Raw genomic sequence first — 14,476 nt, 5'->3', positions numbered from 1 at the left:
GGTCTTGTTTGTTTCTTACTATTTTAACATTCATAAGTAATTTACAAAAAGATGTTTGCAAATTGTGTAACCACGGTGCATGTGGATCACTATGACTCAGATGCTCCCTGCGGGTATTTTATTTTCAAGTGCACCCTCAGGGGAACCCCCCCTTCCACTTTTCAAGAAGGGAGAGTGTGCCATGTGTGAGTGTGGAGGAAGTTAGAACCATGAAGGTTGAAATCAGAGACTGAGGAATGTACGTGTGTGTGTGTACGTGCGTACGTGCGTGTGTGTGTGTCACCATCAGGAAGCAGTGTGTGGACTGACAAAATGTTTCCCCTTCATGGGACTGCTTGAGAGGGGCCAGGTGAAACATGGCAGCGGGTGAAATCGACTTGCTGTACTATGGTGAATGAGCGATGAGGTCAAAACACACATCACTGGCTTCCTCTGTTGTGGTGGCAGGATGACACTCCCTCTGCTGCCTCCACATCTGGCAGCAGTGATCAAAGTCTGTCAGTCTGTATTTTTCAGAATTTCTTCCCCTTTATTATACTCAATGGGAAATTCAATCATACTTCAGGCTAGCAACTCTCAACAACTAGTTGCCATTGTGCGGGACTCAGCTACTGGGGGCACTGCCCCCTGGCCTCCTCCCACAAAATATGCTTTGAACCCCCAGGTTCCAGGCCAAATAATTTATATTTATGTATTTACTGATTATTCCGGGAATTTTTTCCACTTATCCCCCATGGGGAACATAATGTTCATCAGCCTTCTTTGAAGAATGTTTTGGGTTTGTAAAAAACAAAAATGTTTGTTTTGAGGACCCCCTGAGATATCCATGGCCTTAGTTAACGTAATTGTCTGAGCTTTTCCGCTCCGATTAAAAATGAAAGTGACTGTCGCCCATACTGCTTAGAGAAATGCCTCCTGGGGCCGGCCTGGCTCAGTGAGAGAGTGATCATCTTCCAACCCAGAGGTTAAGAGTTCCATTCCCAGCCATTGAGACCCTATTATTGAGCAAGACATTGAACCCCCTAGTTGCTCATGGTGTGTCATCAGTAGGTGAATGGGGAAGCACTGAAAAGTGTTTTGAGTACCAAGTTTACAAGTGACAGCCCACCATTCATCAGTGATGGTGATGTGTATGTGTTGAGGGGAGTGCAGTGGTCTTTAGGTATTTCTCGAAATACACTTCATTGCTGTGGCACTCAGTGGGAATGTGACAAGAGGGCAACATGCTTGCCGTTCCGACTGTTTTCTCACGGGAAAACCTAAGAGGCGTTTAGAGCACACGTGTGACTTTTCCTTGTGTCTTTTTCCACCAATACTCATCGTGTTGAGATCTGTAATTCTTCCATGCTATGTACGGTTTGAATACAAATAGTTAATACTTGAATTAACGTAGTAGTTTGGCAAAAGGTCACTACTATCTTTAATACTATCTAATGATAATATCAGAAAAAATACCTCGATGTGTTTATTCACTATCTTTAATGCTATCTGATCATAATATCAGGAAAAAATGTGTGAAGTATATCCCAATGCCTGTTTTCAAAATACAAAAGACGTCAGAAGAATACTTACTCAACTAAAATCCAGCAATGTGAAAAATGCATTTAACGAGGTAAATGCATAATTTCTTACTTCCCATTATTCATTGAAAGAAACAATGCCCCAACTTTATTCACTTGTGTTGAATCTAAAATTGGTTCAGTATTTTTGGTCAACAGAAGCTCATTTTGCTGACCGCAGAAACTCCACGCACGCGCGCACACCAATTTGCGCGGTGCACGCGTACTGCAGTTTCAAGGCGAGAGTAGTGTGGGCGTGGCTTGGAGCAAGTACTCGCGTGTCCAGTCAGCTTCTGGCACGCTCCCACCGTGCACGGCCAAGAAAACTTATTTAAAAAGGGCTGGTGGTGCGCACACTCCCAAGTCCCCACACGAGCCTCTAACCCGCAATGTAGCTGACGCGGATCTTTTCACCGTGCGTTGTTATCGGTTCTTACGGCTTGGAGACACAGTACAATCGTCGGGATCCGGACCGCCAGGATGATCCGGCCGTGGGCTGCAGTCCAGTGGGTCACAATGGCGCTTGTGTACCGGGCCTTGTGTACCGCGGCTCAGTACTCCAGCGATCTGTGCAACTGGCGAGGAAGGTAAGGATGGAGCCCACGCCAATAAACACACGATGCGCGCAATCACGAGCATAAATTCCACTTTTGCCTTCTCACACCATATTGTTAACATTGTTTGTCTTCTTCCAGGTAGGTAGGTGGTCGCGTCTTTTAAATAAAGTGAACAGGAGCGTCTTATTTTGAAACTTTTCTTTCGGAGAGATTCGAGCGCTTCAAGGTTTTTTTTTTCTTCGTTCTTTGTTCCTCGAATTGAATTTCAGCGTGCAGTTTAACTTTTTCCGAGCCACACATTTTCTTTACATAAGAAAAATCCCAAGACGCATCCGTAAACAAAAACTTGCCTAAAGTTAAATATCTGCCAAGTTGTTGCTGGCATCGATGGATAAACTAACTGTATTTGTTTATATGACGCGTTGATGGGAATACAAATGAGTAACTTTTCTTCTTCCACTTTGATTATTGTTTACAGCAGTAAATACCCTTATGGGGATTATGTCGACGTCATATTTATGACTGCGCGTTTGTTTAGGTCAGACTAATAAATAACATTTATTTTTGAGGATCTGCTTATAAACAAATCCTGCTACATCTGTCCCCAACTGTTATTTTTTACTTAAGATGCTGATCTAAAATGTTGAAATGCAATCCACATTGCCCAGCACAAGAATGTCTAATCTCCAGTTCCTATCTTAAATAAATAAAACCATATGGAGCCTTTGATCACTTGTCCCCCTCCTAAAGTTGTAAAGAACGAGAGGGATGACTTCACATGTGGCGCTGTAAATTTTAGCCGACTTCTAACGACTTAATAACCCCCTTGTCATTTGGATGTTGAGGTTGCTCGTGCACGCTGACCACATCAGTAGAAGAGAGAAATTTTGTCTTTATTATCTTTGCGCCCCATGAACTAAATCTTTTTTTTCCCCTTAGTGGTCTGACCCACGAGTCGCATCGCAGAGACGTGGAGCAGGTCTACTTACGCTGCTCCCAGGGCTCGTTGGAGTGGCTCTACCCGACTGGCGCCATCATCGTCAACCTGCGTCCAAACACAGAACCGACATCGGCAAACATGGCAGGTCTCCATGCGTGCGTCAAACCCCAGCGTCACTCGCAGGTAGTGTCTTTACTATCAATATAGTGGTACCTGGACCTACAAGTTTAATTTGGTGCATGGCAATGCTTATAACTCAAAAAAATCGTATCCCAAATCAACTTTCCCCATTGAAATGAACGCAAATGTCGTTAATCCATTCCAGCCACCCAAAAAACATCAACATTTTTATGTAAATGTGTTTGTATAAGAACATTATAAAAAAGATAATTTTTTCCCCACTTCACTGTCACTGAACTGTTTTTTTTTTTTTCCAATCAAAAAGATTGCGTAAAATCCATAATATCTGTAGATCCGATCCAGCCGATCAGATCATTGGAAAGTCTGACATCATCCGCTCCTTCTTGTCTGCATTCACCTTTTAAGGACCCATGGTTAGAAAAAATTAAATTGACAAAATCCTCTAGGTATTTTGATAGCTGAAAATGGGAGCACCAAAAACAATAAATATCTTTCAGTGCAGATGGTGGGCGAATGTTGAGAAGTTCCATATGGCCATGTGGTGTCAGGCATTTTGAGGCATTTTTTTTTTCTAAATCATAAAGACTCAGCGACAACTCCTAATCGAAAACCGTGCATGTTGGGACACATGTTAGTCAAGATACCACTATAAAAAGTCAATTTTACTGTACGTGCATAATACAAACTGTGTATCGTCATCAAGGGTTCTCACCTGTATTTGGAGCGAACCGGTGATCTGAGGCTGCTGATGGCCGAGAGCGAACAGCCGCAGGGAAAAATACGTTGTTTCAGCCTGGCCAACGGAGCTCTCTTTGTGGAGGCCGTCCACCAGGCAGACATCAGTCGCAGGATAACTGCTTTCCAATACGAGCTGGTGTCCACCAAAGGGCCTGGAGCACACCTGTACCCACACCTTCAACCTGGTTTTGGTAAGCATCGTCCACCAGGTTGTATGTAGTTCTTTATCCTGACCAAAAAAATGTCTGAGGTCTTATGTTAAAATACATGGGAGCTATTTTGAGTTGGCTGGAAAATGTACGTATATCTTAGTCTATGCAATCTCCTTTAAAAAAAACTAAGATAATGATCATATTGCTGATGCCAATGATTTGAAGTGTTGATTTGCTGCATTCACTATCCATCCATTCATTTTAAGGCCTCATTTGGGTTGTGAGTGAGCTGGAGCTTATCCCAGCCCACTCCTGGCAAGAAGCAGGGTACACCCTTGACTGGCCGCCAGCCATTTACGAGGCACATATGAACAAACATACATTTGCACCTATGGACATTTGAGAGGCTTCATTGAGCCTTACATGCATGTTTCTGGAATGTGGGTGGAAAGCAGAGTACTTGGAAGAGCCAGACGTTTTCCCTAACCTTCCCAAATTCCACTTCTGTTATTGTCATTTCACTTTTCCCCTTTACTGACTTTGGCACCCTTTTGCGGTGGCACCAAAAAGATTTCCAGAAAATGATGGTTGACTTTGCACTGAGTTTCAAAAGCAATACCTAAGTATAATAAAATCCTTGCAGAAGTCTCAATTTAGTTTTGAGGAGGGAGTCTGCACAGCTAATAAAAACGACTAAAATTCAATGTAAACAAAGTCAAAAACAGTTGTCACAAGTCAGGTTTCACATAGTCCATTATTATGTAGTTTTCCTCAATTTGTAGGTGATCATCTCTAATGAGATGTTAATCTGTTCAGCACAGGTCTGTCTCAGTGATGTGAGCAAAGGTGACAGGACAAAATTGGGTGATTTTGTGCATAAAAGGCCACATTGCCCATGTGAGCCATCTCATCCAGCATGAATGACTCCCTTGCCCCCCGCCATCTTGTCTCAGCCAGACTTGTAAAAACAAACAGGCCAATCAAAAGGTCATTTTGGGGTCAAGCATAAAAGTCAGCCGATCATCCCTCGGCTGTCAATCAAAGGAGTGAGGCATTTTGGGTAGGCCACCCATAAGAGTCAATCAGCTTGGAGGCAAGGGAGGAAGTGTTCTTTTGGTCTTTAATATGTCCAACCAGTTCAAAGAACCTCAACCACACAATTATTACCTTGACGTTCGCTACAATGCAATGTTAGCTAATTCCAATTTCCTTTTCTTACTCTAGTCACTTGTGAACCGTGTTCGGATGAAGAAGTCCTCTTGGCTGTCTGCACCAGTGACTTTGGTAAATATAAAAACAAAGCTGTGCTCATGTTGATTAGTCCAAGGATTTTTTTAAATGTATTTATTTATTTATATATGTATTTACTGAAATTATACATGTGGTGGGGGGGCAATCTCCCCCCCCCCCATCTTCATTGTGTGTGAAGTTTTCAAAAATATATATATAAATGTGTTTATCTATTTGAATCAGAACACTGACTTGGAGTTTTCTCTATGACAGCTTTGAAAATTGCCTTCTCCATTGCGATGTCGATTTGAATCCGATTAATTCTTCACACTACACTCCTAACATTGATGCACTGTAAATAAGAATAAGGTCTCTGTTGTCTCTGTAGCGGGCAGGGGCACCTTTGAAGCCGTGCTATCGATCGGCGACGAGCACTCCCAGGCCGAGCTGACTCTGAGCCGACTCTTCCGCCAGAAGAACAGAATGTTTGTCAGCGGTGGGGCCAAAGTGCGGCACTGGACGGGGCGTGTCAGCATTCCCACAAAGTGTGGCCTTCCCCACAGAGGAGACGAGTACCTTTTTACCGGCTCTGTCCATTTTGGTGAAGCGTGGCTTGGCTGCGCGCCTCGCTATAAGGACTTCCTGAGGCTTTACGGCAGAGCGCGGAGTACAGGAACCAACCCTTGTCAAGTTGACGTTGACTGAGGGAATGCAAAGTGGAACAGCCGGAAAGCTTGAGAATGGAGGTCATCTACAACCTTGTATTGTTGCTGTGCAGCAAATCTGTAAACAATGGACCTCTCCTAAGGCTTTCTCCTCTACAGAATGTTATTGATGGTAAAGTTTGGGTTTCGTCATCTGGTTCCAATGGAATCAAATTAATATCTTAGAGCTTATTACTACATGATTTGAAGAGACTAGATGAAATATTTTACACGGGGTATGAAGTATTATTTTTCAATTGCTATTGAGTTTGTCTGGCATTATGAATAGGCGTTCATTCATTTTTTCATTTTCATGTTCCTTCATTTTTATGGCTTGTAAATTCTTGTTTAAGGTAACGTTCTTGCAAGATTTAGAAAAAAAGACATTTTGCTTTATCAAACAAGAATTGACAATGCTGGTGAAAAGTGAGCATCCTTCGTGGAGGCAACAGGTAACATAGTGAGCTTGTGTAAAATGTTCTGTACCTTGAGTCACTGAAGTATCAAATGTCATCATGTGCTGTTATCATACCTGCCAATCAATGAATTTAATCAAATTATTTGTTATTGAATATAATGCTGTTGCCAAGTCATTGTACCAGGATAAGTGTTTGTAAATAATGAGATATGAAGCACTAACTTGTTTGGAACTTCCTTAAATAATGGCCTAAGTCCTTTTTCCAATTTTTTTCAGCAAACAAAAAAAATTAACCAAATATTTTTTGTTGCATTTCAAGAGACGTTACACATTTTAAAAAAAGCTTTTTGTCAAAACACAACTTAGTCCATTATTTTTAAGAGGTTGATATTTTCCTCAAGGTGATACTTTGTTTGATCATTCTTGAATTGAATGTTTGCTTTGTAAAAAGCTCTGTTAAAAACAGTATCATCTTCTTTCAGATGTGTATAATATTCAACTCTGTGAGTCTTTATATATCATATGTATTTCGCCAGTTATCCTCGTGTTTTGCTGTGTCTATATTTACAGATTTTTTTTTAATTGATCTTCCTATTTTTAGAGCTTTTTTTTGCGCGGAACTGATTTGGTTATTCACAAACTTGTGGTAAATGTAAAAAATGTCATATCAATTGAAAAACTACCAGAATTCCCGAAAATAAATGTGTTGTTCATTGACTGGAGAGCAATAAAACATTTTGGCAGTTTCATTGCTTGCATGTTGGGGTTAATTAAATAATTTTATATCTCAAAATTGTTTTGTTCCCTTAAGGCTAATGACAAGCCTTTTGTAACTGAATCTGAATTCAAATTGTATTAGTGATGAGTCATTTTGTCGAGCACCAATGGCTGTTTTTGTTTTTTTCCCAAGCAGAATAACTGCTGACATTTGATTTTAGTTGAAAATCATGGGGGTTTTTTTCACTAACGCAAGCCCGCATGACCTCTGTGCAAACAAATACTGAAGAAAAATAGTGAGTCTTGCTGCTAGACATTCAACAAATATGCAGCCACATTTGCAAAACAGCTGTGGTGTGGGATTATTCATGAGCCTCATGAATGATTTCTGAAACTCGGGTGTGTCCCAACTTTTACCTTCAAGGGCAGCATACAGAAAAACAAAGGCTGCACTGGCCATACTGTCAAATGTAGCAAATGTATCCAGTTTTATGTAGATAATTTTAAAAAATCAACATCATAACTTTCTGTTACAGGTGATAACTAAGAGTAAAGGATTTTTCAGGACTTTGGGTGACTTCTTAAATAGATCCGACCCAGTAACATCTTCACATTCAGAACCAAAACAATAGCAATCTATAGTAAACTGACCATCGTTAAAGGCTCATGTTATGTTCCCAAGTCAGATGTTGCAGACATGCACCAGAAAGCAAAGTATTTATGAAGTATTTTGATACTATTACCTTAACATATGAAAAAAAAAATCTTGATGCAACCAGGTTGATGGTCTCATCAATGGGAAATGTGAGTTTTGCAACAAATTGACACTCACTTTTCACACTTTTGCCTCGTCTTTTTGTTTAAAGAGTCATACAGGCTTTGTCAAAAGTTATGTTTCTAAAAACACATTTAATACTAAATTTGTTATAATAATTACATACAATTCTCGGGGGGGGGCAGTTGTGAAGTTTAGGGTAGTACGGTTTTCCAGTCGTCAAGTAAATGTGACAAGGTGTGGAGACAAGTGAAAGGAAGCAACCGAGAATAGACATAAAGCAGTGTGAAGGTTGGAGGAAGGCCCTGGAGCCTTGGAAGGATTATCTATAAATATCAGTACGCCTTGCACCACAACTTGGCTTCACGTTTGGGGATATATTAGTCTTAGCTTGTTGTTTAAGAAAACTTAAAAGGACTCATGTCTTGTGTGTTGCTCACATGTCAGCAGCAGAAAGCCAAGCACCAGCTGGCCTGCGACCACCCTTGGCAATTTCCCTTGGCAACAGACACAGTTCCCCTTGCCATACTCACTAATTCGGGACACACTTATCCCTCTGCTATTGCTAACCTTTGGGTGGGTGAGGTATGGAAACAGTTTGACTTGCGGTATGCAAGAAGCACAGCTGTGTGGTCAGATGGAGTCCAGGGAATGGCTGAGCTCAGGGAAAATATCAGTGCATGCGCAGCAAACGCGGCCATGCTCGTTCACGATGCACCGGCCAGGGCATGGTGGGGTCAGTCGTTTTAAAAGGTGGCAGAATATTTTAGGCTCTTGCTATGTCTGGATTCCATCGAGTACCCCGAGAAGCACAGCATGACAGATGCACACAATTAAATTCACGTCAACTTCCACTGAATGATTTATTGCGGTTAATGTACACAGGCCACAATACTATTTACAGGCTATCACAAGTGTGTGACAGTCGTTGGAATGGGCCAATGTAATGGTTTTTGCTGGGGGCTGGATAACTGACAATTAATGACTGTATAAAATTGATTTTTGAAGGGAAAAAACAGTCGAGACAACCGATTCGGGAAGTAGGGTCAATTTGCCAAAAACAACACATTTGTCTGTACAAAATAACCCAACGATTCAATTGTTTTTTAACAAAACCCGAAGTTGGGTCAAACTTCCTGGGTCGGTCCAATTTTTAAACAAACTATACTATGTTAAGTAAATAAACCTCATTCATCGCGTAGTATAACACTGCTGCAATACATTTCACCATTTACCAATATTATCGGCAGATATAGAGGGCCCCAATATCCACTTTTGCTTGGGGCCCCATGCGTGGGTTCCGCATCTTAAAAAAGTTCAGGCTCCCGGATAAACATGTCCTATGCTGTGTTTGTAGGGCAATAGCGCCCTCTCGTGGTCAAATTTGGCATCTTGACATAAACGGTTCACATTGCGTACATGACGAGTTCAAATCGTGGTCCGACATGCTTCAAAGGTTTCTATCTGAGATTAGATGAATACACCACACTCAGAAGGGCTCTGTTACAGAGCATCGTGGGGGAATGTTGAAAAAGTCGTCAGAAAATTGGGGCATATCCACAAAATAGATAGCTCCACACGTTTTTGTTTTTTATACATTGTGTCCGACTTGAAGACTGATCCGCTATTTTTGGATTCCTCCAGCGTAAAGCAAATGATGACTGAACCACAAGTTATGGATTCCTCCAGCGCAAAGCAAATAATGTGCAGGTCAGAAAATATCTAAGAGATAAAGGGACATCTTACTCTGCACACTTGAATAATTTAGAGTGCTGCACACATTTTGTTTATTGGCTACACTTTGCTCAAATTACTACAGTTGCTTCTTGTATCCAGGCAACCCGTAAACAAACGCCACATATGCTGCAGTTCCTTGTCACCTTTGTGTAACTAAGTGTTCACTGCTGCTTTTATTCCATTTGAATTGTTTTAGTCGTTGTCGGGAAATGAGAGAGGAAGTGTTAGTGTCAAAGTCACACTATGATGGCGGAGCGGTGTCTCAGGGCCTCCTGCAGGAGCAAGGGGCCCCTTTGGAGCCGCCCTCGGGCGTAGCTACCGCGGACTTAGCTTCCGCGGGCTTCCGCTCCGCTAAATACACCCCGGCCGAGTGGTTCACCGGCTACCAGAGCCTCCTCCGGCAGGCCGGTACTGACCACTACGACGCCCAGGCCATTCAGGAAGAGTCCAGGGTCCTGCGAAAGGAGACCGAGGCCACCACAGTCATCACCCAGACCAATGGGACCCGCCTGCTCGGAGAGAGGTTGCAGGACATCCACCGCTGGAAGTCTGAGCTGCAGGAGCACATTGGACGGCTGCTGTCCGACACGACGGCCCTGCAGGGGCTCAAGTTGAGGCTGGAGAAGGCGCTGGATGCCACCGAGACTCCCTACGCCATCGCCATTGACAACCTGACTTGCAGGAGCCGACGACTGGGATCAGACCTCGTCCGGGACTGTGTGGAGGAGGAGCTGTACAAGGTACATTGAACAATCTTTCTATTAACCCATTGAGCCAAGGAAAAACTACATCACCGAAGCAGACTCCCTGACGTCACACGCCACTCCAGCAGACTCCGCCTCTCAAAGGCTACACAAACATTTTATGCGTTTGTTATTTTGGGCGTGTGCTCGAATGTGTTTACAAAGTAGTTAAACCGTGAGAAGTGTGCAGTTTTCAAACCAGTGCCGTGTGTGCCATCATTAAAAATAAGGAGGAGCCCCTGAGACAACTATTGCTAATATAGTTTAAGCAACATTGATCAATATGATACTGATTCTGACATGGCAGCACGCATGGTTTATACGTCACATTTGTGTGTTCAAATAGGAAGTGGACTTGATCAGGAATGTCCAGACTCTTCTGAGAAGAACCATTGACCAGGTTGCTACTCAGATCAAGTAAGTATCACATTCTTGACACCGTTACTGTATAGTCGTCGTCAGACACACCATAAGGAAATACTACCAAAGGATTATCAGACAAGTTTATTTTTGCCTAGTTTTATTTTTTTAGCATTAATTTCGAAAACTGGCTGGTGACCAGTCCAGGGGTGTACCCCACCTCTTCCCCAAATGTGTGCTAGGATCGGCTCCAGCAGTGCCCCTCACGAGGACAAGCACAATTGATAGTGGATGTAACTCTGTATTCAATATAAAGTACATAACAAGGTAACCTTCATCGTTTGATGGTTCTCCCTTGATTGACATGATAGCTTTCAAATATTGTTGAGTTTCATTATTTAAAAAGAAAAATCTGAAGAGTCTCATTCTGTTGTCGTTGGGATCAGGTTGAATAGAGAAACCAAGCAGGCATTGGAGTTTGACTGGTCGGATAAGTACGAGGCCTACGCCTTGGACCTCCAATGTGGAAGATTCAATGACAAGAGTACAGACACGCAGCACCATGCCATTTCAGCCGCTCTGATGGAGCAGTGAGGAATACAGGACATAGAATTAATTATCAACTGGAAGTGAGCATAGCCGTTAAAGTTCTTTTGGTTTTACAGGATGTCTAACGTCCCTTCGTGGATTAACTTCACCCAAGACAACCTCCACAGGGCCTTCCGAGAGGAAAAGGCTTCTAAGGATCTCAGGCTAGAGCATTGTTTGGAATTGACTTTTTGAGTCACAACAGACAGCATCACTGGGGCACTAACTGTTGTGTGTATGTGTTGTGCATCAGTGAGTTGGTACAGAAGGTGCTACTGGACACCACTAAGGACCTGAGAGTCCAATGCTCCAATGTGGACCAAGCCTTCCTCCAGCGCTGTGCAGAACAGATGGATGCCAAGATCCAGTTGGAGGCACAGTTCAAGCAGGTCAACACACACACATTGACAAGAACACACTCAGACATTTTGGCATTTGTGGGCAAGCTGGGCCAGCAAGGCTTCTCTTGGTGACACTAGGCATATATCGATGACCTGGTTTGGTGATAATTAGGTCAAGTAGGTCCAAAGGTACCAAATGCACAACTCACGACTGTTTTGTTATTGTGTGTGTTCCGTGTATGTGCAGACCCTGGTGCAGATTGGATTCCAGGAGAGGAACATAGTGGCTTTGCAGAAAGCCATTGATGACAAAGATGCCCCACAGAGAGTGGTTGAGTCCAGGCTGTACCGCCGCTATACCAGACCCAACATGGAGCTCTGCAGGGATGAACCCCAGATCAGGTACACACACACACACACATTTGTACACACAAATTGTATGCCGTCTCACTTCCGGTTACCTGCCCGAGTACAGCTTGGAAGGAGAAGTGAGGGAGATTGACACAACCCTGGCATCTCTAAAGAAGCAGCTGAGTGATGCTCGGAGCTCACTCGCCCACCTGGAGGAGACCCGCATGGCACTCGAGAAGGACATTATGTGTAAATCTAACTCGCTTTTCATAGAAAGAGAGAAATGCATGACTCAACGCAAATTGTATCCGACAATTTCCACTCTTTCTGGGTACTGAATATATGTTTGCTTAGATTTGACTCCTATAAGAGAGTAGACGATTATATTGCATGGAGTGGGTTTATTTTCCAATTGCAGTGTGAGCAACCATAACCACATAACCACACGGCCTGAAGCGTCATGATAGAATTCACTCATCCTGAGATCATTTCAAGGAGCATGATTTGTGTCATGTCTCGTGTTTTATTTCCACCCAGAACTACATTTGCTCACATAACCAAATATTCTCAATAGTGTCCAAGTGTGCACTCTGGGGTGGTCATTTATATGATTTAAATGTTGTTTGATGTTCCCTGAACCACTCATCACTCTCCAAGGGATGTTGCAATGTCTGTGAGGTTCAAGGAAGGAATAAAATGCTCATTCAGAATATTCAGACTGTCTGAAGACCTCACTTTTCAAGATACTAAATCTTAGACTTTTTTTTCCAACCCCATTCCTCCCTGGAATGATAGGAGCTCTTTTACAGTATCTCATCTACTACTTTTAAATGTTCATGTACAGCAGTGATTCCCAACCAGAAGGGTTACTCGAGCACATTGCAGGGGGTATATGCAAAACATTTTATTTCCAAAATCATTCTCAGTTGTTCCATAAGCCCTTAAAAAATTGTATTTACACGCATCCTGGTTTTTTTTTATTATATAATTATACTGTACTTATTTCGAATTAAATATTTTCAAGGCAACATTTGTTTGCGTTAAAAAGAAAATAATACCAAAATATTACATGTACAAATGGAGGTGAGTAAAATAATTTTCATATCATTAGTTGTGTTATGTTCTGCTTTTGGTGAAGCATTAACCTTTTATGTACGTACTCCGAGTGTGATAAAAGGGCTCGGGGATACATAAGACAAAAAAACTGTCGGGAACCACTGATGTACACGATGAATAAAATGGATAGAATTTTCCATGAAATGTCATTGAAATTGCTTATTAAACAAGATAAGTGTTTACTTGCATAATTCTTTGGCAATCTGGTTGATTTTAAGTGTTTCAACCGCATGTTAATCTCTGGTGTCATCTGCTGGATTTTTATCTCTGGCTGCTTTCTTTGTGTTGGCTAATCTGAGCCGTGTTTAAAAATAAAGCCTATTTGCTATTGGATTAAAGCAACACTTTGAGACTGCTTTTTAGAGGCAATTATTGACTACTTTATTGATTACACTAGAGGGAGCGCTTGAGCCTCATTTTCCTAAACACGGGAATTCAACCCAAATTGCGGGTTCACTGAAGAGTAGAGAAGTGTCCAAAGGATGCATTCAAATTGAAAAATGTTAGATTTAATTTGTATAATTTACTGGAAAATTCAAAACAAGACATTCCCTTAGGTTCGTCTGAGATTCCATACATTCATTCTGTCATTACATAGATCAGAATTTTTCAGTTGACACGTCAGACAGAATCATGTGCTACGTGACCTTTTGCTGCAGTGTTGTGTAATTGTAACTACATTGAACTTAGATGTTATTAACATAGCCCTGCATACGAATTCAAAGAACAAGAACAATTGGACACGGCATGTCTGCAAAAGCATAATTATTTTACAAATTTTGGTGAAGTTGTCACCTCATGGCTCAATGAGAGACCAAACTGTATTCGAAGGGTTTACATCAGTTGAGGGTGTGCCACGACGAAAGAACTTATAAATCTTAACTTTATGCCAAAGGGTGGAATTGGCTTTGGTGAGAACATTTTACCATGCCTCCACCACCAATGCATGACTGGTGTGTCTCTGTCTTTGGACCTTGTGTTTTCGTCATTGTGAGTGATAAATGACCGGGTAGTAAAGCAGCATTTAACTTGTCACCTGAGTGATTTAGTCTGATTGAGGATTTGTAAGCAGTCCATATAAGAGTGCTTGAGAAATGTTATAAAACATGGACTTGTGTAAGTTAACATACTCACGTGTACTCAGACCATGTGACCTTTCCGAAAAAGTGGGAGGAACCTTATGCTTCCTGTGGTCAAATGCAATAATATACATACAATATGGAATAAGATTTAAGAAGCATTAATGGTAATATAACATATCGCATGTGCACGTACAGAAAACATTTAATTGTTTTTTCCGTGTCAGATA

At 41.9% G+C, this 14,476-nt stretch overlaps 2 protein-coding genes across 2 annotated transcripts; both read left to right on the top strand.

The window, feature by feature from the left end:
* The first annotated feature begins 1,834 nt into the window (after positions 1 to 1,834).
* LOC148399151 (meteorin-like protein) lies at positions 1,835 to 7,188 on the top strand. Its single transcript, XM_088374452.1, has 5 exons — positions 1,835 to 2,146; positions 3,056 to 3,239; positions 3,901 to 4,126; positions 5,312 to 5,371; positions 5,706 to 7,188. The coding sequence occupies exons 1-5, from the start codon at positions 2,040 to 2,042 to the stop codon at positions 6,020 to 6,022; spliced, it is 894 nt and encodes a 297-aa protein (XP_088230578.1). The 5' UTR covers positions 1,835 to 2,039; the 3' UTR covers positions 6,023 to 7,188.
* A 2,231-nt stretch (positions 7,189 to 9,419) lies between these two features.
* On the top strand, positions 9,420 to 12,767 carry tekt4 (tektin 4). Its single transcript, XM_088374627.1, has 8 exons — positions 9,420 to 9,641; positions 9,865 to 10,408; positions 10,758 to 10,828; positions 11,218 to 11,361; positions 11,437 to 11,523; positions 11,613 to 11,748; positions 11,948 to 12,102; positions 12,176 to 12,767. The coding sequence occupies exons 1-8, from the start codon at positions 9,586 to 9,588 to the stop codon at positions 12,387 to 12,389; spliced, it is 1,407 nt and encodes a 468-aa protein (XP_088230753.1). The 5' UTR covers positions 9,420 to 9,585; the 3' UTR covers positions 12,390 to 12,767.
* Positions 12,768 to 14,476: the final 1,709 nt, after the last annotated feature.

The sequence above is a fragment of the Syngnathus floridae genome, chromosome 4, assembly GCF_059516105.1.
Source record: "Syngnathus floridae isolate MCC-2025c chromosome 4, RoL_Sflo_1.0, whole genome shotgun sequence".
In the NCBI taxonomy this organism is placed as follows: domain Eukaryota; kingdom Metazoa; phylum Chordata; class Actinopteri; order Syngnathiformes; family Syngnathidae; genus Syngnathus; species Syngnathus floridae.
The sequence above is the reverse complement of the archived record's forward strand: the minus strand, read 5'-3'. Positions and strand labels throughout refer to the sequence as shown.

Coding starts and splice junctions, on each gene's coding strand:
- LOC148399151 (XM_088374452.1), top strand. CDS start 2,040: ATGATCCGGCCGTGGGCTGCAGTCCAGTGGGTCACAATGGCGCTTGTG. Junction 2,147..3,055: donor CTGTGCAACTGGCGAGGAAG/GTAAGGATGGAG, acceptor TTTTCCCCTTAG/TGGTCTGACCCACGAGTCGC. Junction 4,127..5,311: donor ACACCTTCAACCTGGTTTTG/GTAAGCATCGTC, acceptor TTCTTACTCTAG/TCACTTGTGAACCGTGTTCG.
- tekt4 (XM_088374627.1), top strand. CDS start 9,586: ATGATGACTGAACCACAAGTTATGGATTCCTCCAGCGCAAAGCAAATA. Junction 10,829..11,217: donor CAGGTTGCTACTCAGATCAA/GTAAGTATCACA, acceptor CGTTGGGATCAG/GTTGAATAGAGAAACCAAGC. Junction 11,362..11,436: donor TCAGCCGCTCTGATGGAGCA/GTGAGGAATACA, acceptor TTGGTTTTACAG/GATGTCTAACGTCCCTTCGT.